The sequence below is a fragment of the Caretta caretta genome, chromosome 5 (assembly GCF_965140235.1).
Source record: "Caretta caretta isolate rCarCar2 chromosome 5, rCarCar1.hap1, whole genome shotgun sequence".
NCBI lineage: Eukaryota > Metazoa > Chordata > Testudines > Cheloniidae > Caretta > Caretta caretta.
The window spans coordinates 52,166,665-52,190,428 of NC_134210.1; the positions used below are offsets into that span (position 1 = coordinate 52,166,665).

Sequence of the window (23,764 nt, forward strand, 5' to 3'; positions counted from 1 at the left end):
TTTTTCTTCCTGAACAGTTCGTCTTTTTAATCTCTCCTAATCTGGAAGCTGTTCGATACCCTTCATAATTTTTGTTGCCCTTCTCTGTAATTTTATATAATGGCATTATGATATTTTCTGTCTTATCTCTCCCTTTCCTAGTGATTTCTAACATTGTTAGCTTTTTTGACTGCCGTTGCACATTGAGTGGGTATTTTCAGAGAACTATCCACAATGACTTCAGTTTGTCTTTATTGAGTGGTAACAGCTAATTGAGACCCCATCATTTTGTATGTATAGTTGGGATTATGTTTTCCAATGTGCATTACTTTGCATTTATCAACATTGAATTGCATCTGCCATTTTGTTGCTCAGCCACCCAGTTTTGTGAGATCCCTTTGTAACTCTTTGCAGTCTGTTTTGGACTTAACTATCTTGAGTAGTTTGATATCATCTGCTTTGCCACCTCACTGTACATCCAGATCATTTATGAATTTGTTAAACAGTTCTGATCCCAGTACAGATCCCAGGGGAACACTGCTATTTACCTCTCTCCATTGTGAAAATGGACCATTTATTCTTACCCGTTGTTTCCTACCTTTTAACCAGTTATTGATCCATGAGAGGACCTACCGTCTTATCACATGACTATTAGTTTGCTTAAGAGCCTTTGGTGTGGGACCTTGTCAAAGGTTTTCTGAAAGTACACTGTATCCACTGGATCACCCTTGTCCACAAGTTTGTTGACCCCCTCAAAGAATTCTAATACATTGGTGAGGCGTGATTTCCCTTTAAGAAAGCTATGTTGACTCTTCCCCAACTTATCATGTTCCTCTAAGAGTCTGATAATTTTCTTATTTACCATAGTTTCAACCAGTCTGCCTGGTGCTGTATTTAGGCTTACTGGGCTGTAATTGCCAGGATTACCTCTGTAACCTTCGTTAAAAAATTGGCATCACATTAGCTATCTGCCAGTCATACAGTACAGAAGCTGATTTAAGTGATAGGTTACATACCAGTTAGTGGCTCTGCAACTTTATATTTGAGTTCCTTCAAAATCCTTGGGTGAATACCATCTGGTACTGGTGACCTATTACTGTTTAGTTTATCATTTTGTTCCAGAACCTCCCCTACTGACACCTTAGTTTGGGACAGTTCCTCAGATTTGTAACCTAAAAGAATGGCTCAGGTGTAGGAATCTCCCTCTCTTCCTCTGCAATGAAGACTGGTGCAAAGAATTCATTTAGCTTCTTTGCAACAGCCTTGTCTTTCTTGAGTGCTCCTTTAGCACCTTGATCATCCAGTGGCCCCACTGATTGTTTGACAGCTTCCCTGTTTTTGGTGTATGTAAAAAAATGTTGCAGTTACTTTTTGTGTCTTTTGCTAGATTGCTCTTCAAATTCTTTTTTGGCCTTCCTAATTATAATTCTACACTTGACTTGCCAGAGTTTATGCTCCTGTTTATCTTCCTCACTAGGATTTGACTTCCAATTTTTAATGGATGTCTTTTTATCTTTAACAGCCTCTTTCACTCAGTTGTTTAGCTGTGGTGGCAATGGCATACATTTAGTTTGAGCCTCTTTTATGGTGTTTTTAAAGTTTCCATGCTACTTACAGCCATTCCACTCTTGTGACTCATCCTTTTAATTTCTGTTTAACTAGCTTCCTCATTTTTGAGTATTTTCCCTTTTGGAAATTAAATGATGCTGTGGTGGGTTTCTTTGGTATTCTCCCCTACAAGAATGTTAAATTTAATTGTATTATGGTCACTATTACTGAGTGGTTCAGTTATATTCACCTCTTTGACCACATCCTATGTGCCATTTAGGACTAAATCAAGAATTGCCTCTCTCCTTGTGCATTCCAGGACTAACTGCTCCAAGAAGCAGTCATTAATGCTGTCTAAAATTTTATCGCTGCATCCTGTCCTGAGGTGACATATACCCAGTCAATATGAGGATAGCTGAAATCCCCCATTATTATTGGGTTTTCTGTTTTTGTAGTGTGGCAAAGTTCCTCCTCTACCTTGGTGGGTCTTGCGCTTATTGGCAGATTTGTTTGCATTGGAGCTTCACGGCAGCCCTCAGTTTGGCCGTTTTCGTGAACACACAGTCCAGGTCAACTCCTCCTGTGTCTGACCAGGAGTTGAGAGGTTTAGGGGGAACCTGGACCCGCCCTCTACTCCGGGTTCCAGCCCAGGGCCCTGTGGAATGCAGCTGTCTAGAGTGTCTCCTGGAACAGCTGTGCGACAGCTACAACTCCCTGGGCTACTTCCCCATGGCCTCCTCCCAACCTCTTCTTTATCCTCACCATAGGACCTTCCTCCTTGTGTCTGATAATGCTTGTACTCCTCAGTCCTCCAACAGTCCGCGTTCTCACTCTCAGCTCCTAGTGCCTCTTGCTTCCAGCTCCTCACACGCACCCCACAAACTGAAGTGAGCTCCTTTTTAAACCCAGGTGCCCTGATTAGCCTGCCTTAACTGAGTCTAGCAGCTTCTTGATTGGCTGCAGGTGTTCTAATCAGCCTGCCTGTCTGTCTTAATTGTCTCCAGAAGGTTCTTGTTTGTTCTGGAACCTTCCCTGTTACCTTACCCAGGGAAAAGGGACCTACTTAACCTGGGGCTAATATATCTGCCTTCTATTCCTCTCCTGTAGCCATCTGGCCCGACCCTGTCACAGTAGCCTCTCTAATCTCTCTGAGCATTCCACAGTCACCATCCTCATCCTGGTTAGGTGGTTGGTAGTATCTTACTGCTTTACTCTGATTTTTCACACGTGAAATTTCTATCCATAGAAGCTATGGTGCAGTTTGATTCATTTAAGATTTTTACTATATTTGACTCTATCCTTTCTTTCACACATATGCCATTCCCCCATGGGCATGACCTACTCTGTCATTCCTATATATTTTGCATTCTGGTATTACTGTGTTCCTTTGATTGTTATCATTCCACCAAGTTTCTAGGATGCCTATTATATCAACATCCTCATTTAATACCAGGCACTCAAGTGCACGCATCTTAGCATTTAGACTTCTAGCATAGTGTACAAGTACTTATAAAATTTGTCAATATTTAGTTGTCTGCCTTCATGTGATGTAATAGAATGGGACTCTTTTTTGTTGACTGTTTCTCTTCAGTTCCTACCTGTACTTTATCAAATTCTATCTGTCCTCTTTTCTAGGCTCTATAATATCCCCTTTAATAAATCCTCCCCTGGTGATGTCTCTGTCCAAACCATGTGCTCCTCTGCACCTGTCTGTTTTCCCCAGCCCTTAGTTTAAAAACTCCTCTATGACCTAGTTTACATGCCAGCAAGCTGGTTCCATTTTCGTTTAGGTGGAGCCTATGCTTCCTGCATAGGCCCTTCCTTTCCCAAAACATTCTCCGCTTCCTAGTAATCCCTTCTCTGAACATCCCCATTTCAGCCATGCATGGAGACCCTGCAGTTCTTCCTGTCTAACTGGCCCTGCACATGGATCTGGAAGCATTCCAGAGAATGCTACCATGGAGGACCTGGACTTTAATCTCTTATCTAGCAGCCTAAATTTTGGCCTCTGGGACCTCCCTCTCCTACCTTTACCTATGTCAATGGTACCTACATGTACCACAACCACTGGCTCCTCCCAGCACTGCACATAAGTCTGTCTAGATGTCTTAAGAGATCCGCAACTTTTGCACCTGGCAGGCAATTTACCATGCAGTTTTCCCAGTCATCACAAACCCAGCTATCTATATTTCTAATGACTGAATCCCCCATTACTATTACCTGTCCCTTCCTAATAAGTGAGATTCCCTTCCCTGGAGAGGTATTCTCAGAGGGAGAGGATACCATGACATCATCTGGAAAGAAAAGTCCCATATAAGAGATTGTTTCCCCCCAGTCCAGTCTGATGTTCTCCTTCCCCAAGACTTTCATCCTCTTCAACACCACAGAGGCTGCCAGACTGCTCTATGGTGTCCCAGAAAGTCCCATCTATGTTCTTCTCTGTTTCCCTTAGGTCCTCCAGTTCAGCCACTCTAGTCTCAAGAGCCTGTAAATAAATAGCACCTGTCCCTTTTTTAAAGGGTCACTGTGAATTTGATTTTTTTTTAACTTGATTTAAAAAAATCCATTTTCTGTCCTTCAAAAAAATGTAGTTGTTTTGCTGGTCCCCTGCTGTGTTTCAATAAGGGTCTTTTATGCAGGCCCAGTAGCAGTAACACCAAGATTAGTGCCTCTACACCCTCCTCTCTCACTGTGGTATGTACATTCCTCTTGTTTCTATATGATTAAGCTTTGCTGCAGCTGTTCCTGATGAACAGTGTGAGAGAGCCTGGGGAAGAGTGTGTATGTGGTTTCTCCCCATCCCAGATCAGTGCATGAAAGGGACCATCAAAAAAAACCTACTGGAACAAATCTTGGTCTGATGCAGAGTATAAGCAAATGAAAAACAGAGAAATATTTTTCCTCTAATCTTTTTCAGTTACTGTCAATTTAGAGCTACCTGCAACAGCAGCAGGTCCAAAAATTTCAGATGGAAATGTGATTTTCCAAATCAACAGTGTCTCTTTTAAACAGGGTGAAAATATCATTCTTCATCCAGTCCCTAGAGAGGGAGCAAGAATGGGCTCTGCTTTTTCTAGCAGACTCTTAAACCTTTATTGGCAAAATAAGAGGAATTTCTTCTTCAGGTGCTTGCTCATATTGATTCCATTCTAGGTGTGTGCGTGCCGACGTCTATAGTTGTCAGAGACTGTTGCCTTAGTGGTATCCGTAGGGCTGGCTCTGGCTGCACTCCTGCGTTGGTATATCAGGCGCCGCCTGCCCTACACCCTCTCAGTTCCTTCTTACCGCCTGTGGTGGTAGATTGGAGCGCCTATTTCCCTTGCTTCGCAAGTGGTCAGGGTCCCCCCCACCCCACTCCTTGAACCTTGTGTTCCAGCTGTAAATAGTTTGTTTATAGTAGATTAGTTAGTAAGTAGCTGTTAAGTACTGTGTCAGTTAGGGTCCTGGCAGGGACTTTCACCCAGGTGGGGCATGCCCCAGTCTCTGAGTTTTCAGCCCTTCAGCAGACCTATGCCTGTTAATGACCTGCATGGTAGCTGTCTGAAGTGCCTGGGGGAAACCCATGTTAAAGAGAAGTGTCACATCTGTAAGAACTTTCATCCCAGGACACAGAAAGAACATGATATTCACTTAAGGGCCCTCCTTATGGAGGCCGCTCTTCGCCCAGCGTGGGAGCCGGCCCACCCAGACACAACACCCAGCACTTTTGCCTTGGTGCCTAGCACACCCCCGGCATCTGGCTCTTCCCAGCACCGATCCCCTTTGCCAGTGCCCAAGATGAAGAATGAGAAGAGGGACCCAGCACCAAGCAAGTCAGACCACAGGCATTGGGCAAAGGACCCTGCTTGGCCGCCCACCCACACCAGAGCAGCAAGGGGGCATGCCCCTGGGGGACCTACTACCCCCTCTAAAGGATCCACCACTGACTCCAGTGAGTGGTAAGGGGACCCAGGCTGATGGTGCAGTCAATGCCCTCTCAGTTCCCTGTGCCCAGAAAGCAACATACTCTCCTGCTGCAGCTGGCCCTGCGTGCGGCGATGGACCCGGCGAAGTGTCCCTACGAGGGCAAGCCAGCTGTGAAGGCCTCCCAGAAGGTGAATGAGTGCTGCCGGTCTCTGCAGCCAAGGCAGAATCCTTTGTTGTTGTGTCCTGGGTGCAGGTCACTAGTTCACCACTACAGGTTGCAGGCACCGCACTCCTGGGCCTCATCCTTCGCGCTGGGCCTCACCCAGAGGGAGGTGCTGGTTGGCACCGGTTGTCTTCGCACTGACAGTCACTGTCTCTGACACCTCAGGGACACTCGCTAACACAGTAGCGCGCCCCGTTCTCTGGCACCAGTCAGACCATTCGAGGCACCGGTCAACCATGGTGATGGTTAGCTGCCAGACCCAGACATCGACGGCCCTGCCCTGGTCACCGGAGGAGGATTTCTCCAACACGGAGAGGGATTTTCACCCCTACCCAAGACAGCACCATTGTGACTGGGCTCTGGAGGGTGCATCCACCGCAGCGATGCTGACCTGGCAGCAGGGCCAGTGGCCAATGCAATGGCCATACTGGAATGCCTGTGGCGTGCTGATAATGCTGATGCCCCTGTCTCACCAGCCCTTGGTTGCCACATCCGACAAACCCCAATCAGCACCGGCGGCACTGGGTTCACTGCAGGAAGCGCAGGCGGGTGCTGTGGTGGAGCAAAAGGTGCCCACCCTGCAGGGGATGATGCCGCAGGCCCTCCCCCAGTGCTTCAGTCGTCGTCCTCTCCAGACGAGGCGGTGGCGGGGCCCTCCTGTGCTAGCCCACTAGATGACTTTAAGGAGCACCAATCCCTGCTCCGATGGGTGGCCGCCAATTTAGCCCTTGAGGTGGAAGAGATGGCAGTGCAATTGGACACGTTGATCAATGTGCTCTCCACATCCACCCTCGCACGTGTTGCACTCCCGGTGCACAAAGAGATCCTGAACATCGTCATAGCCCTCTGGCAAACCCCGTCCTCCATCCCACCCACTTCAAAGAGGGCCAAGAAAAAATATTTTATCCCCACCAACAGGTTCGAATACTTATATACCCACCTGCCCCCGGGGTCATTGGTCATGTCAGCGGCGAATGAAAAGGACAGGCAGGGGCCTGCCAGTTCCACCCCCAAGAATAAAGAAACCAAGAGACTGGACCTTTTTGGAAGAAAAATTTATTCCACTGTCTGTCTCCAGTTCCAGGTAGTGAACCACCAGGCCCTTTTGGGGTGTTATAATTTTAACCTGTGGGCCATTCAGGCCGCCCCCACCACCAAAGCCTGGGCAGCCTCAGCAGGGATCTATAAGGAGAAGGGACACTGGGTTCAGTCTCCGCCGCCCTTTCTCCTCCTGCTCACCTGCACAACCTGGTTCACCGAAACACCATAGGGGCCAGAAGCGGGCTTTTAGAGGTGTGCTCGAGAGCAATACCCCAGTTGCCTCCCTGGATCTGCCCCATCTTTTCCACACCCATCTCCATCCCTACCGTTCAGCCTGGTCAAGAGTCACCTCGGACTATTGGTGTTAGAACTTGTGTCGCTGGGCTACACCCTTCAGTTTTTGGCCACCCCACTTCCTACTTACCCTCTTCCCCATCCCTCTTCAGGTACCCTTCTCATGAGCAACTCCTCGTTGAAGAGGTAAACAACCTTCTGCAACTGGGAGTGGTGGAGGAGGTCCCTCAGGAAATGCGGCGGAAAGGTTTCTACTCCTGCTATTTCCTGATTCCGAAGGCAAAAGGGGGCCTACGTCCCATTCTGGACCTGCAACGACTCAACAAGTACCTCATTTGAAGTTTCGCATGGTATCCCTGGCCTGCATCAGTCCCTCCCTGGATCTGGGAGACTGGTATGCTGTTCTCAGCTTGAAAGACACTTATTTCCATATCTCTATCCTTCCAAGGACGCAGACAGTTCTTCCATTTTATGGTGGGCCAGTGCCATTTCCAGTTCATGGCACTCCCCTTTTTCCTCTCCTCAGCCCCTCAGGTCTTTACAAAATGCATGGCCCCAGCAGCAGCTTATCTGAGGCGTCGGGGGATCCAGGTCAATCCTTATCTCGAAGATTGGCTCATCAGGGGCAGATTGTGGGATCACGTACAGAGCAGCCTCCATCTGGTATGGACCACATGCTGTGACCTGGGCCTGTTAGTGAACGAAAAGGAATTGACTCTCGTACCAGTGCAATGGATAGAGTTTATTGGGGCGGTTCACAATTCCATGTGGGCCAGAGCATTCCTTCTGGAGACCCGTTTCTGAGCCATGTCGGACACAATCTCCTATGTGAGGGGCCACCTGCTCACCACTGCCCGCACTTGCCTAAGGCTGCTAGGCCACATCGCTGCTTGTACTTACATGGTCCGTCATGCCTGGCTCTACCTCCGGATGATGCAGGCGTGGTTGGCGTCGGTCTACATCCCCAAAGGGCATGACCTGGACTAGGTAGTCAAGGTCCTGGACCACATCCAGGTGTCACTGGCATGGACCCCGCATCCAGGTGGCTGGACCCTGCATCAGTGTTGCAGGGAGTCCCCTTCGTGGTCCTATTCCCATCACTGATTCTGGTGTCTGATGCCTCGGACCTAGGGTGGGGAGCCCACCGGGGCGAACTCAGTACACAGGGCTGCTGGTCAGGGGTTGACCACTCCTTCCGCATAAATGTCAGGGAGTTCAGAGCAATTTGCCCAGCCTGGCCTGCCAGGCTTTTTGGTCCCAGTTACAAGGCAAAGTGGTTCAAGTCCTGATGGACACCACTGCCATGATGTTTTATATCAACAAGCAGGGCTGAGCCAGGTCATCAGCCCTCTGCCAGGGAGCCCTCAGACTATGGGACTTCTGTGTGCAGCATTCCATTCATCTCATGGAAGCACACCTCCCCGGAACCAGGAACGTATTAGCATATCACCTCAGAGGAACTTGCCACAAGTTGTCTCTCCACCCTGATGTGGTCGACCAGATCTTCCAAAAGTGGGGGTCTCCCCAGGTGGACTTGTTCGTGACTTGCCAGAACAGGAAGTGCCAACGGTTCTGCTCGTTTCGGGGGGGTCCACAGGAGCTCCCTGTTGGATGCCTTTCTGCTTTCTTGGTCGGGGGCTCTGATGTATGCTTTCCTGCTGGTGCAGTTGTTTCACAAAGTCCTCATGAAGATCAAGCAGGACATGGACAAGGTCATCCTGATAGCCCCGGCTTGGCCTCACCAACATTGTTTTGGCATGCTCATGGTTTTGTCAGTGATGACCCCGATGCCACTGTCCCACTGGCTGGATCTCCTGTCGCAGAATCAAGGCAGGCTCCTGCACCTGAATCCGGCAGCGCTGCACCTCACAGCTTTGTTGCTCCATGATTAACTACTGAGGAGCAGGAATGTTCAGCCCGAGGCCAACAGGTCCTACTATGGAATAGAAAGCCCTCCGCTAGAGTGATCTACCTGGCCAAATGGAAACAATTCATGTGCTGGGCTTTGGCCCAAGACGTTAGGCCTAAGCAGACTTCGCTGCAGCTGATCCTGGACTACCTTATGCATCTCAAGCTCCAAGGTTTGTCTTTTTCATCAATTAAGATCCACTAGGCTGCCATAACAGCCTTTCACCATCCGTTCCAGGGGAGATTGGTCTTTGTTCATAGCATGACGGTCCGGTTCTTTAAAGTTTGGAGCAGCTCTACCCTCAAGTCTGGGACTTGACAGGATGAAAGGTCGTCCAGTGTCCACCTAGAGAATTTCTTCTTGGATCATAGCCTGCATCCAGTTCTGCTATGATCGGGCAAAGGTGCCTCCACCGGTGATTGTAACCGCCCACTCAACTAGAGCACAAGTCTCGTCAGCAGCCTTCCTGGCCCATGTGCCAATTTCTGATAGCTGCAGGGCTGCCACCTGGTTGTCCATACGTATGTTCATGGCTCATTATATGCTTACCCAGCAGGTCCGAGATGACGGCTTCAGTAGAGCAGTGTTACAAGCCGCATGTCTGTGAATTCTGAGCCCACCTCCAGAGATGCTGCTTCTGAGTCACCTAGAATGGAATCGACAAGAGCAAGCACTCGAAGAAGAAAAAACGGTCACCTACCTTTTGTAACTGTTGTTCTTCGAGATGTGTTGCTCATGCCCATTCCATTACCCACCCTCCTACCCCTCTGTCGGGGTTGTTGGCAAGAAGGAACTGAGTAGGGATTGCGGTGCCTGATATATCGACGGATGAGCACGGCACTCAAGGGGGCACCACAGCTGGCCCTACGGATACTGCTAAGGCAAAAGGCAAAAAACCGTGCACATGGGCACACGCACACCTAGAATGGAATGGACATTAGCAACATATCTTGAAGAACAACAGTTATGAAAAGTTGGTAAGTGTTTTTATTTAAATCCACATGTTTCTGGGCTTGTTGCCACCCTCTTGGGGTCACCAGAAAGCCAACTAATTGGCCAAGGTGTCAAACCCCTTAGCCCCTAACAGAGAAACAAAGGAGGGATATGAGAGGATGAAAGGTCAGATGCCAAGAAAGCCCCAGCTAACTTCATGGTATCATTCCCCTGGTCACAGCATGCCCAGTATCATTGCAGGCAGGGATTCTCATTTCCTTCTTTTTTTTTTTCCCAATATTGCAACATAAAAGCTTCAAAAATAGACTCCAACGAGAAACTGCTGAGCTTGAATTAATATGCAAACTAGATACCATTAACTTGGGTTTGAATAGAGACTGGGAGTGGCTGAGTCATTACACATATTGAATCTATTTCCCCATGTTAAGTATCCTCAGACCTTCTTGTCAACTGTCTAAGTCGGCCATCTTGATTATCACTACAAAAGTTTTTTTTCTCCTGCTGATAATAGCTCATCTTAATTAGCCTCTTACAGTTTGTATGGCAACTTCCACCTTCTCTGTATGTATGTATGTATCTATCTATATCTATCTTCTTACTATATGTTCCATTCTATGCATCCGATGAAGTGGGCTGTAGCCCATGAAAGCTTATGCTCAAATAAATTTGTTAGTCTCTAAGGTGCCACAAGTACTCCTGTTCTTTCATTTCCTTCTGGTAGGTATATTAGAACTGCTGCAGTCTGTGTAATGTTCAGTGTGTGTTTGGTATTCTTATAAACTGTTTACATATTTGAATCCAAGAGGCTGAATTCTGAAGTCCCTTTTCAGCCAAAACTCTCAGTGAAAACAAGTTCCTAAATGGTACTCTCTAGTTTGAATTTGTTGGAGTTAGAGACAGTGTCAAATACCTATGTAAACTGGTGCTGAACTTTCCTCTCCTTTGTTTAGTAGAGGTGTCAACCAATCCACTTCAGTAGAATTTCCAGGGGGTAATTTACAGAACTGGATTAAAACTAATTTAAAGAAAAATCAATTCTGCTTTCCTGCAGCAGCATACTCTACTGTATTGAACTTCTTAATAAATCTATAATTAAATTGCATGGGACACAATCAAGCTTTTATGGAGTGGGTTGGGTTTAGTCAGAGGCAAAGCATCACGCTTAAATAAGTATGTTCAAATTGGGGGGAAAGTTTGCACTGATTTACACACAATGGGGAATCTTTTTCGTGTGGTACTGTGGGGCATAAACTTGAGCAAACTTTAGCTCTGAATGTTTATTCAAACTAATCAGAAAGACATTGGTTAGAAATGTTGCAAGAACAAGATTTCTTAGATTTCTAGTATTTTGTGATTTCATATGGGTCAGAAATAATGAAATCCATCTCTTCTGTATGTACTTTCACTTTCCATCACAGCAGAAACCACAGAGGGAGGAGTCACACAAACAGTACAGTACTGTAGAATGTAAACTAAATTTAGGGGAGCCTCATCAAGAGTCCTCCATTAATCTGATTCAGACTTTTCAGGAGTTTGATTATATCATCCAATTGATCTAACTGTGCTGGGATAAATTAGAGAGAGGGAAAGCAACAGCAATTTCTGTAAAAGTGAATATGTAATTGATTTATTTTAGTGTGGAAAATCCCATTATACATTATATTTTCTTTTCCCCTCCTGTTTCTGACGACGTTCTCTTTTCTTGAAAAACCTGTGTGTCCTAAACTCTCAAATTAAATGGTCTTTCTAAAATTAAATTCTAAGGAATCTTAAAAATAACTTTAATGGGAAGGGTTATTTCCCCTCCCCCAGAGTACTGAAAAATTGTCTTTGTTTCCATAGACAGGGGGTGTTCTCTCTTTAATAGAGTGCACGCTGATTGAGGAGCCAGATGTGAGTGATGATGATTGTAAGTTGCTTTAAGCTGTTTATATAATTAGAGCTCCGAAGCAGCTTTTAAAAAAAAAGTGTTACCCTTTGTTTATTTGTCAGCACAGCAAATGATATGTTTTACCTTTTCATTAAGTCTGAGAAGTAGTGTTAAAACCTGCATGTAAAAACTCTGTTAAAAATGTGTGTTTTGTTCTTGCTGATGATAAGATTTCAAGTAAATAGTTGAACCAGTGTAACAAATTATTTTCTGATTTTTGGGTGGAAATTCACACTTGAGGATCTTAACTGAACAAAATCCTGGCTTGAAAGAAGACAGGGATAATTACGTTTCTCAAAGCTTGGGGGGGAGGTGAAAGAATTGGCTGAGGTTGTGGAAAATTTTGTTCTGGACCCTGTAAATTGTAACTGCCGTCTTGTTCAAATTAAGTAACAAAGTATATTACCGTGCTTTTTTAAATTGTCTATTCACTTTGGTTCCAATCCCACAGATTAGGAACAGGGTGAACTTTGAGTGTAAGAATAGTTCCATAAAGTTCAATGATACTTCTCATGTGCTGAAAGTATAAAACGCATGGAGAAATATTTGTAGGATTAGGGCCTTATTTAGTAATTTGGAAAGTGTAATAATTCACAGCAGCACCCATTCATTAGTATTCATGTTTCCCAAACTTTTCTTGTACTTGATGAACGTGAAAATGTGGTCACTGCTTTGGAGGGTAGGTTGTTGTTGGGCAGAGGAAGGTTTAAAATACTTTTTAGTGTAAATGTAAATAGTACTTTCTTTGACATATGGCTTTTAAATCACAACTGCTTGTTTTTTCCCCCGGATTGTGAAGTAAAAGGTTCTGGGCAAGTGTTTGGTCACCTTGATTTCAAGATTGTGGTTGAACCTACCGATGCTCCTCCTTATACTGTGGTACTGTTAGCTCCTTCACGACAGGAAAAAGCTGCGTGGACAAGTGATATAAGTCAGGTAACTTACGTTTTTCCTTATTTTTTTTTTGGTTTGTTTCTTACCGAAAACATCTGTTGCTGTGTGTTTCAAACTAATCTCAAGGAGCTTTTGCCTTTTTCCAGGGTTTACTTGTTAGGATGAATACATAAGAAACCAAGTCTTTGCCTATTTTTACAGAGATTTTACACTTTGCTTTGTAAAAATTCATTAGTGTAAGGCAGAAAGGTGTTTTGCAAGACGTGGTTAGGAATGTGGAGTAGGCAGATGAATAACCCATGTAACATAACTGGCATTCATTTTTACTAGTTGTTAATATGTACCTGAGTGGACTTCTCTCTCGATCTAAAAAGAAGAGTCAGCCCTGTTAATTTGTGGTACTGCTAATTGCTATCTGCAATCTAAATGAAAAATCATTTATTTGTGACTTTTGAATCAGGAGGAAAATGTCTCCATTCCATTTCCATCTCATGCTATGTATATGTATCATATTCCATAGAGTAAGAGAATAAGATTAACTTGGTTTTCCCCCCCGCATTGATAAGAAAATTAGATGAATGGATATAATACACAAGTAAGAAATATGATAGCTTGCAGGTGATTCACTTTGTTGTGAATGAGTGAAAATGAAAAAGCATTAAAATATTTTAATGGTGTGGACATCATTTAAAAAGATCATTATAATTTTACATCTCGGAAACTTGTTAAACAAAGAATTGCTAGAAACCTTTTAGGGGAAGAGGTTGAATACACAGCAAGAGTTTGCACTATACCATATCTGAACATAGCCATAGGATTTACCTTTGATGATTGCATATAAAAATATGAAATGACAATTTGGACTAGTGCCAGAGTCCTGACTTAGAGCTCTATCAGCCCTCTGTTAATCAGAAGGAATAACTGATTAGCGATCACCGTAAAGGCAAGTTTCAGTCTGGAATTTGATGTTCTCCTATAGTAACATTTCTGGTAAGTGAATCTAATACATTTGAAATTGCTTTTTTTAAAAAAAAGAAACCCTCTGCATTTTTTTGGTCTGGATAAACAGTTTTGGAATAAAATAAGTAAGATGGTAGATAAAATTTTGAAAAGCACCTACATGACTTAGGAGCCTAGGTTTCATTGGAAGTCAAGTAGCATTTAAACTTCCAAATGTCTAAGTCATTTACATGCTTTTGAAAATTTTATCCAGAGTTCTTACACTGGATGAATAACGATAAAGTAAAAATATATAGCTATAATATTGACCTTTTTTTTTTCAATTTCAAGAGCCAAATGTTTAAAACTATAAATTCAAAGGCCCTTTCAATGGCAGCTTTGTGTAGCAGCAAAAAGACCTCATCTGAAAAATCACATGCATTGCTGGGATTGGTATAATTGCTTTAAAGCAGCAGTGCAGTCTCAGGACCACACATTCATATTTGCCTTTTTGGTTTGGTGTAGTGGAAGAGATAATAAATAAAGAATCCCAGGGAGAATGCCATGGAACTCCCACTAAGTTACAAGTTTTGGATGAAAATTGAATAATAAGAATTGCCAAATCGGATCAGACAAGTAGGGCTTCTTGACCAGTTTCTTGTCCCTGACAGGGCTCAGGACCAGCTGCATAGAAACCCTGTAGTAGACAATTATTGAGTAAGTTGCCCAATAAGTGATTTTTCCTCTTAACCCACTACTACTGCTCTGAAGGAGGGCATAGGGGCCATACGAATGGAAAGGTAAACAATAAGAATCTTATTATTTCAGATGTGTGCATTTAATTAGGTCTGCAAAAATGTGCAGAGCTTGGCACTCAAATGAGCACTTTTTTACTGAGTTGCCATTAGTGCACATGATTAGTCTAGTTGTGTGCATAATCATGGGTATTGCACTTATAAATAAGGTGTGCAAATGCACACACACAACTTTAATTTTAGACCCTGAATTTTACTTTAATGATTGGATGACCTTCAACAAATAAAGGAAATCAAAATGTATTCAGAAAGAAGAGCAAGTATGAGGAAATGAGTTGTTGGCAAATGCCATTGTTATATAGTTATCCACTCTACGGTTGCCATGGACAAGTTACTGAGCAAAAAATTAGCAATAATATAAGTCTTAGGAATCACAGAATCAGGAAGAAAAATTCACTCCTTCCATATTAACTACAGTTCCTGATTCTTTGTATCCTTAAATAACTTTCGCATACAGTATTTGTGGTGAGAACTGTTAGCAATCTTCTTTCACCTTTTACCTCAGCCAGCACTGATCTGAAGCATTGGTGTCTTTCTGTTTTTTCTCAACAGTGTATTTTAAGTCTTGGGTTTTTTTATTATAGCATTGCCCTCTCCTGTCCGTTTTGACAGTCTGGGCGGTGAACCCAGGCTACCAAGACTCTGAACCAGCAACAACTGTAATATTTAAAATCTTGTTTTACCCAGTTTGTCCTATGTGGAAGAAATGAGATCCATTAATTTATTTTCAGCCTGTCTTTTTGTGGAGTTAAAGAGCTTATTTAACTGATGGGTCTTTCCCAACTTCTGTATCCTCGGGAAGAGAAAGAGTTTGAATATAGCTTATTCTTCTCTGCTTTGCCTTTGTGCTGAAGTAAACATTCATAGACTTTTTCCTACATTTTTATGTATCTCAAGAGAATGCCCAAACACATCTTGTAAATTGTTGCTAGAAGGGCAAAGTCAAAGAATATGACAACTGTAACTATACATAACCATCACTGCCAAGCTTTATGTAACAAATGTCCTTCCTAAATAATAATAATAATAAATAATAAATTAATAGTAGGATGTGGTAAGTCCACCACAGATAAGGGGTGAAATGAAATGGAGGTTCCCAATTCTAGGAGTAGAAAAACTTAGAAAGTTCTAGTTCTGATTGGACTTGGACTTTGATGAAAATTTGTTGGTGATACTAGAAATTGCAGAAAGCCAAGCACTGTTGCAACAATGTGGAAATGGCAATTTATAAAAAGATTGACAGTGTGTTTTAATACTATACTGAGCTACCTTATTATCAGTTTTTATTACTTTATGTATCACAGTACAGAACCTACAGCTCTCTGAAATGAAAAGCCCAATTGTGCTTGCCTTGCTTATATGAGTAGTCCCACTGAAGGGAATCAAGTGAGTAAAGCTAGCAGAATTTGACATAAAGGGATGAATTCAGCTATTACCCCAGGATAAATTTGGTTTAACTGAACTGACTGTTGAAACTAGGACAGAATTAGGTCCCAGATTTGTACTGAGTTTCAATACTGTAATGGGAAAAAACATCACTTCTGAATTTGTACATATTCATCTTAGTCTGACAGTGTCATCATTGACTTTTGACTTTAAAGCCATTACAGGAATACAATTATGAAATCTGTGAATGTAAAATAAGAATTGGACGCTAGTGGTTTGTTCAGAATATATTTCAGGATTTTGGTAAAACACTTCGCATGAAATCTTGATCCCTTTAAAGTCAATGGAAAGACTCCCAATGACTTTCAGTGCGCTAGGATTTTGCCCTTACAATTAGTAGCATAACAATTTACTGTATATTTTTGACATGCAAGTGGCATAAGATTATTTGTTTCAGTTTGTTATTCAAGTTCTGTTTGTGTTTTTTCCTCACCTGGTTCCTAGTGATCATAGGTCGTCTAATAATCACAGAGAAATTAATTTTGTGCAATGTTTTAAGAAACAAATTTTTCTCCTGAAAAATATGCCGTGTTAAAATGTGCTAGTTCTGCTTGCATCTTTGTTAGTTCTGATGAATACTGCCCTTTTCCTACTGAACCTCTTGCCTTACGGTCATATATCCAGGGCCAGCGTTAGGAAAAATGGTGTCCTGGGCGAATTTGTGTTTTGGTGCTGCTGGCCCCTGCTGCCTCCTCAGGCTTCCCCCCATTGCCCCCAGGCCCCACTGCCTCTCTCACCACCATTGCCCCAAGCTCCTGTCTGTGACCTTGCACCCCAAGCCTGCCCTGCTTCTGGCCTCTTGACCATGGCACCCTGGGCAGTCGCCCACGTTGCCCACCCGTAAAGCCAGCACTGCCTACATCACAGCTGTCATCTTTCCAGCTAAGGACTGGAAGTGTCTACCTGTGGAGACTGTCAATACCACTCCTTAATTGGCTAGAGGGGTCATGGATGAATTGTCTGAGGCACTTTCACCCCAGGAGCTAAAAAGGCGGCTGCTGCAACACCTCCAACTCTTGCTAATCTGGACAGGAAAAACACGGTTATTTCCATTAAATATATTACATTTTTGTATTTTTAATAACCCATTTGATAAAACCAGTACTGGAATGTTGACTGGATTATACCCTGTGGTTGGACTTTTCAAATCACAACAAAAAACTAATATACAAATAATGCAGTTTATACATATGTGGATATGGTATTCATAAATTTTAAGGCCGGACAAGGCCATTATTATCATCTAGTCTGACCTCCAGCATAACACAGGCCATTTGTTATAAGATATTTCAAAGCCAGTACTTATATTCATTGTGCTTCCATTCAGTTCAATGTATATTACCATGAAGGAGTAACATATATATACTTATGGCACTAGATGAATAAAATTAGAAAGCATCATAAAAACAGGAGGTCCACATGGCGCTTACAGTTAGTAGGCATTGCGAGCCTAATCCAGTGGGAATATCTCCGTTGACTTCCATGGACATTTCATCAGGCCCTGTAGTTTCTATACCGAAACCTTTTAAAGTCTGTGGTGATGGGTAGACTTTCAGATCTTATAAGGGACAGGCACTAGCTGCAGACCTTAAAGTCTCTTTAACAAATCTCTACAAAGTTTGTCATTTATCTTTGCTTTAAGGGCACCTCAGAAATTATACTCTGTGGGTGAGATTCTGTGCTGCACCTCTTAGAGGGGGAGCCCAGAGGGAAGTGGGGTTTCCTGGCTTTAAGCCACCTTTGTGTCCTCCTGATCCTGGGCTGCATAATTTAGACAGCCCTGGGGTCTAAATTACAGCAGCAGCCTCTCTGGACTACTATTTGGGTTGCAGCAGTGCCCAGAACTTCTGCAGCGCTATGTGCTGCAGCTCCACCCCAGTCATGCCCTTCCTGCCCCCAGCCCCAATCCCAGCACACCCTTTGTGCTAGGACTTGCAAGGGAGTCTTTAGAAGACAGCCATAACAGCTGTCTTTCTTAGTGCCTGCACTGGGGAAATTTGCCCGTGACTGGATCTAGGGCTTTTAGAGCCTATTTACATCATTATGGCCCTCTTACTGAGCATAAAGGGATCAGAGCGGGGCTGAGGATCTTGCCAGGCATGTCTATAAATCTTTCTCATTTCCTTGCAATACACCTAGGTTTATTGATCTTAAAAATATCACAGGGGATGCTGGAGGTGTTTTAATCTTGTTGAATCAAAGCATCCTTCATTTACGGTTTAAAAACAGTTTTAGCTTATCAAACTCTGTTGACCAGTTCATCAGTTTGTGTACATTGGCATAGAGCCATTGACTTTAATGCATCAGTGGTGCAAAGTGAACTTGTCAGGGCAGGCTGAAGAATCTTGTCCATTGTATTTTCTTCTTCATTATTGTTAGCTTTATTTATTTTTTAAAAATCTATTTTAGCTATCTGTTCACACCCTCTGAACACAATGTTTTAGGATTACAGCGATGAAGGAAATGTGAAACTATATTCTTTTTACATTGTTTTCATTTTAATGATTCTTGACTTTCATTTTCACAGTGTATTGACAATATAAGATGCAATGGTTTAATGACCATAGTGTTTGAAGAAAACTCTAAAGTCACTGTGCCACATATGATCAAGTGAGTGCAACACATGTTTTACAGGGGAATAATGTAGGGTTTTTTTATTATTGAAAGCTTAACATGATGGACAGATTGGAACTTTGAAATGTAACCATTTTGTACAGTTTTGTTGCATGGGATTAATCCTACATCCCAAAATATATACCAGTACTATTTAAAAAGCTCATGGTTTGGGGGGGGGACCTGACTCATGATTTTTTCAGATTTGGGGTTGACAGTATGGCCTACTAGTCACAAAAGCTCTGACTTTCAAGTATTTCTGTAGTTGTGTGCATTCTTGTTCCTTCAGATGAATAAATGTAAAATTGTTAGTTTTGAAGTATTAACCTACCGGGAATATTTATTCTCTGTGATACTGCTCATGATTTTATTAATTACATTTTAAAAGGTATGCAAAATATAGGCAAGTACAGACAGGTACAATTTATCAAAGTACTTTATCATAGCAGCTACAATTTTCTTTTCCTTGCTGCGTCCATCTTTGAGATGCCATAAATTTAACTGATTGCATCAAGGTAACATAATTAATTAGAAATACACTTCCCCCTCGTCCCTGGTCCCCCAAACTCTCTCTTTTCATCATTTATTTTTTCCCAGAATTGTCACTTTTATTTGTAGGTAGCAATTTTCAGTACTTGATTTCAAAATCATAACATAGGAGTACCTCTGAGTTCCCTTACTCTTTCACATGTATATTATCTACCTTCATCTACTATAAATGTTAAGAAATAGAACAGAATGTCAGTAGTCCTTTGTGACTTTGGTTGCTACTGGGTCATTTCTCCTTCTGGGCCTACATTGTACCAACAGGTCTCTTGGCAGCACCTTATATAAATAATGCTCTCCCATTCTGCACCTTGATGTATCCAAAGAGAGCATGTGATTCTCTCTCTTTGGCACATATCAGGAGGATCAATGTTAGGTCTGATACTTTTTCTTTAATGTCTAGAAATAATGGACTTTTTCTTATTTTGATTTTGTTTCATGATTCTGCAATACAAACATTACTATTACCTATTAAGTGTTGACAGTATGCTCAGCACTTTATGAAAAATAAAGACGTAGTCCCCATCCCAAAGAACTTGCATTCTGAGCAAGCCTGATAGGATAATACCAACATATCTGAGATCAATACCATGTTTCAGAGATTTTGTCTCCTCTCTATTTGACTTTGCAAGTGTATTGATTTTTAAAAGTGTGTTATTGTTTCAGATGTCTGCACTTGATGAATCAAACAATTTCTCTGCCACTTCAGTAAGAGCCTAACAAAGAAAAAATGTGTTTTCCACTTCATGCAGGGAGGAAGTTAGGTGGAATATCTTGACTGTGGGTCCTAAGAGAACCAAAAGTGCTGCAGAAAAGATCAGCCAATGTTTTTAAAGGAAATCTCAGCTTAGTCTACTCCTCTCTCCTGCAAATGAATTCTTTTTGTAAAAACTGAACAAAATACAATTTTGCAAAGTTGACTGTGACAAAAAGGTTTCATGGTGTAAAATGAAATTTAATTTTAAAGCATTTTTTAGCTTACATATTTTCTTGTAATGTTAGAAACCCAGAAAATACAGTATAGTTGAATTGAATCTATGGTGATGGGTGCATTAAAAATTATATATTTACAGGACAGTAAAGAATCTACTCTTTTGAAACTTGTTCTTATAATTTATTATGTAGATCTGATGCTCGTCTTCATAGAGATGATATTGATATCTGCTTCAGCAAAACATTAAATTCCTGCAAAGTGCCCCAAATTCGTTATGCAAGTGTGGAACGCCTCTTGGAGAGATTAACAGACTTGCGCTTTCTTAGTATTGATTTTCTTAATACTTTCCTGCATACTTACCGCATATTTACTACTGCAACCGTTGTACTGGAGAAACTCTCAGATATATACAAAAGGCCTTTCACCTCCATTCCAGTCAGGTAAACTCTGTTTCTTCTTCTGTCATGAGATTATTGTTAGAATGGTCCTTTTCCGCCATGTAAATAATCAGAGGTAGGGGAGGATTGGGGGAATGGAACTTTTTTTTTTTTTTAAACAATACATGATGTATAAATACATTTTAGTTTTATCCCCTAGCCTTCAGGAGCAAATAATATAAATATGTTGTTCACAAAAAGCACATTTGTGAATGTTTTTCATTAAATCTGTTTGTACTCGCTAACGTTAATTTTGCTTTTTGTGTGTCTTACTCATAGGTCTTTGGAATTGTTTTTTGCTACCAGTCAAAACAACAGAGGAGAACACCTGGCTGATGGGAAGTCACCACATCTTTGTCGCAAATTCTCATCTCCTCCCCCACTGTCACTCTCTAGAACTTCCTCACCTGTCAGAACCAGAAAACTCTCATTGACTAATTCACCACTGAACTCAAGAATAGGGGCTTTAGATCTCTCTACTTCCTCTGTTGCCAGCAGTCCTACCTCAAGTTACAGCCCGGCCACATCCCCACCACCCACTGCTAGCAAAGTACCGCTGGACCTCAGCAAGGGCCCCTCCTCCCCTGAACAAAACCCTGGATCCATAGAAGAGAATTTAGAGAATCCTCGCATTGATCTGTGTAACAAGCTAAGAAGAAGCATTAGAAGAGGTATTATATAACTGCAGTATATTGAGTATTATATTGGAAAATATAGCAGTCACAAATATAAACTGAACACTTGGCAGATGACTGCAACCCAGTATCTGGGCTAAAGTAAATGTTCCCCACTGCTTAGTAAAACAGTTCCTTTTTTCAGTAATCCAGTGCTCATATTTTTATTTTTGTTATAGTAGATGTTTTGTTCAAATTCCCAGTGCTCCACTGTTTTTGCATCTGGTGTTACCAGTAGGAATAGCAATGTGGCAGAATGGAACACATCAACAATGGCCCTTCAAAGAACAGGGAGAAGAGTAAATGGGATTGAGGGGAAAGAGTTCAACTATCCTGTGTGCCAAAGGGAACAGAAATTAGTTAATGGAACTTCCCTGGTACCTTCTGGAAATAAATGTGAGATGTGCTCCCTTTGTGATATGACTTGTAAAGTATTCCCTTGAAAAAGAAGGGTTCTGAACAATGTAAAGAACTCATCTGCTTTGACAAGTCTGCATGATAAGGTTAGTTCTGCTCTGAGTGTTTGTGCACATATATTTTCCACTGCAGGCATATGTGCACCTAGTGCACTCAAGTCAGAGACTTTTGCCAGAATTACCACTAGGTGGTGCAGATGCTGGCCCCATATGCAGAGCCAAGGGCATAAAGAGGGGCAGAGCCACCGCCTTCTTCTCAGTTTCTTCTTATTGCCTGTGGCGGGAGTTGAAGCTTCGCATAGGTCTTGAGCTTCTGGTAGCCAGCTTTAAGAAAGAGTTTCTCTTACTGTATATAGTTATAGTTCACTTTAATGTTAGTTCTAGTATAATTTAAGAGAGATGAGATAGGTAAGGTGATACTCTTTATTGGACCAACTTCTGTTAGAGGAAGAGACAAGCTTTCTATCTACACAGTTCTTTATGTCTGGCAAAAGAAATCAGAGAGTCTGATCTGAGCACAAGTTGAGACAGATAGTTAAGCCTAAGGGGTAACACTTGAGATAGAGTTGGCAATACAGGTTAGATTGTTATGCAAAAGTGGTTTGAAGTAGGCCACTAAATGTTAGCAGACAGGTATATGTTACAGATTGTAATGATCCATGAAACCAGTGTTACCCCTTATGCTTTACTATCTGTCCCAACTAGTATTTAGCTCAACCACTCATTTCTTTCCCCAGTCCTGAAGAAGTATTCAATGTAGTTCAAAAGCCTGGCTCTTCCACCAACAAAAGTTGGTTCAATAAAAAGTATCACCGCACCTATTTTGTTTCTCTCATATCCTGGGACCAACATGGCTACAGCAAGGCTGCCAACTAGTATAGTTTATGCAGTTAGTCAGTTAGCTGTTTCTGGGATTTTTGTCATGCAGAAATCCCCAGAATTTAAACAGTGTACCAGGTGCAGGGTTGTTTTCTTTGTCAGTGGCAGGCACAAAAATTACCTAGTTTGCTTAGGTGAGGGACATGTGAAGGATAAATGTCTTATCTATACCTCATTTCCGATGAGGACAAAGGAAGAGGAATTTCTTAAAAATTCATCTTCTCAGACAGGCAATGTATTCTGGTTCAGAGTCTCAACCTAACCATGAAAGAAAGGAGAGTTCTCCACGAGCAGTGCCCATCCAGCTTCCAAGGCTCCAAAGCTAGATTCAGGTGAGAGATGTCATTCTCTTCCTTTTCTATGGTCTCCTTGAAGTGCTCAAAATCATATGAGACTGATAGACCACTGAAGTCTCACTATTTGTCCCACCAAAAGGCACTAAAAAGTATCCTAGTGCTGAGTCAAGGTCTTGTTGTAAGCACCATCAATCACCGACACTGCTGACTCTGGTGCTTTCATCTTTATTGGCGAGATCTTCAATCCCGGAACTGTTGGATCCAGTATCAGTTTTGGCAACTGTTCACTCACCTCCACTGTTTGTGCAATCGATGCTGCAGGTGTTTCTCATGACAAAAGATTTGTTGTGTTTTCTGATGGACTCACCTTTGCTACTCCAACTGCAGTCAGAGTTGCCTGAACTATGTGGGTACCACCGACTATGGTGCTGGAAACAGAAACATCCATTAATGGTTGGGGGCCCCATCTGGGTCAACTTCGGGCTCTGGCACTTTGTAAACATTAGGAGGTTTCATTCCACATAAATATAGGGGAGCTTCAGGCAACTTGGAGAGCATGTGAGATGTTCATTTTCAACATCAGCAACCAGGTGGTTCAAGTACTCACCGTTGCCGACAACACTACCACTTTGTTTTATCTGAACAAGGGGATGCAAGACGGAATCAGTTATTCCAAGAAATGATTCATCAGTGGAACTTCTTCATAAAGAACAATGTCTTGCAAAAGGCATTTCACCTTCCCGGGGGAGGAATGCTATTGCAGATTCACTCAACAGAAACTTTGTAGACCATCATGAGTGGCCAATAAACAAGGACATTCTGCATCAGATCTTTCATCAGTGGGATTATCTAGTAATAGATCTTTTTGCAACTAACTGAACAATAAATGCAGGAAATTCTGCTGCAGAGCAGATAGCAGCCCTTGTCTTTTGTCAGATGCTTTCCTTTTTCCCTGGTCAAGTCTTCTGCTGAATGCATTTCTTGCCATCTCTCTAAATCTGAGGGTGATCAAGAAGCTAAAAAGAGTCAAGGCAATCGTCATCCTCATAACGCCAGCCAGGCCAAGGCATTGACTCAGTTCGACCTTCCAT

The 23,764-nt window shown here is 42.5% G+C and overlaps 1 protein-coding gene across 2 annotated transcripts in view; it reads left to right on the top strand.

Annotated features, from left to right (window-relative positions):
* Positions 1–23,764, top strand: part of RASGRF2 (Ras protein specific guanine nucleotide releasing factor 2) — a 216,088-nt gene that overhangs the window by 78,398 nt on the left and 113,926 nt on the right. For both annotated transcript variants that reach the window (XM_048850622.2, XM_048850621.2), the window contains exons 11-15: positions 11,697–11,763; positions 12,584–12,720; positions 18,406–18,488; positions 20,163–20,411; positions 20,688–21,079. In XM_048850622.2, the coding sequence (XP_048706579.2) occupies positions 11,697–11,763; positions 12,584–12,720; positions 18,406–18,488; positions 20,163–20,411; positions 20,688–21,079 (928 nt within the window). The remainder of the gene's footprint in view (positions 1–11,696; positions 11,764–12,583; positions 12,721–18,405; positions 18,489–20,162; positions 20,412–20,687; positions 21,080–23,764) is intronic.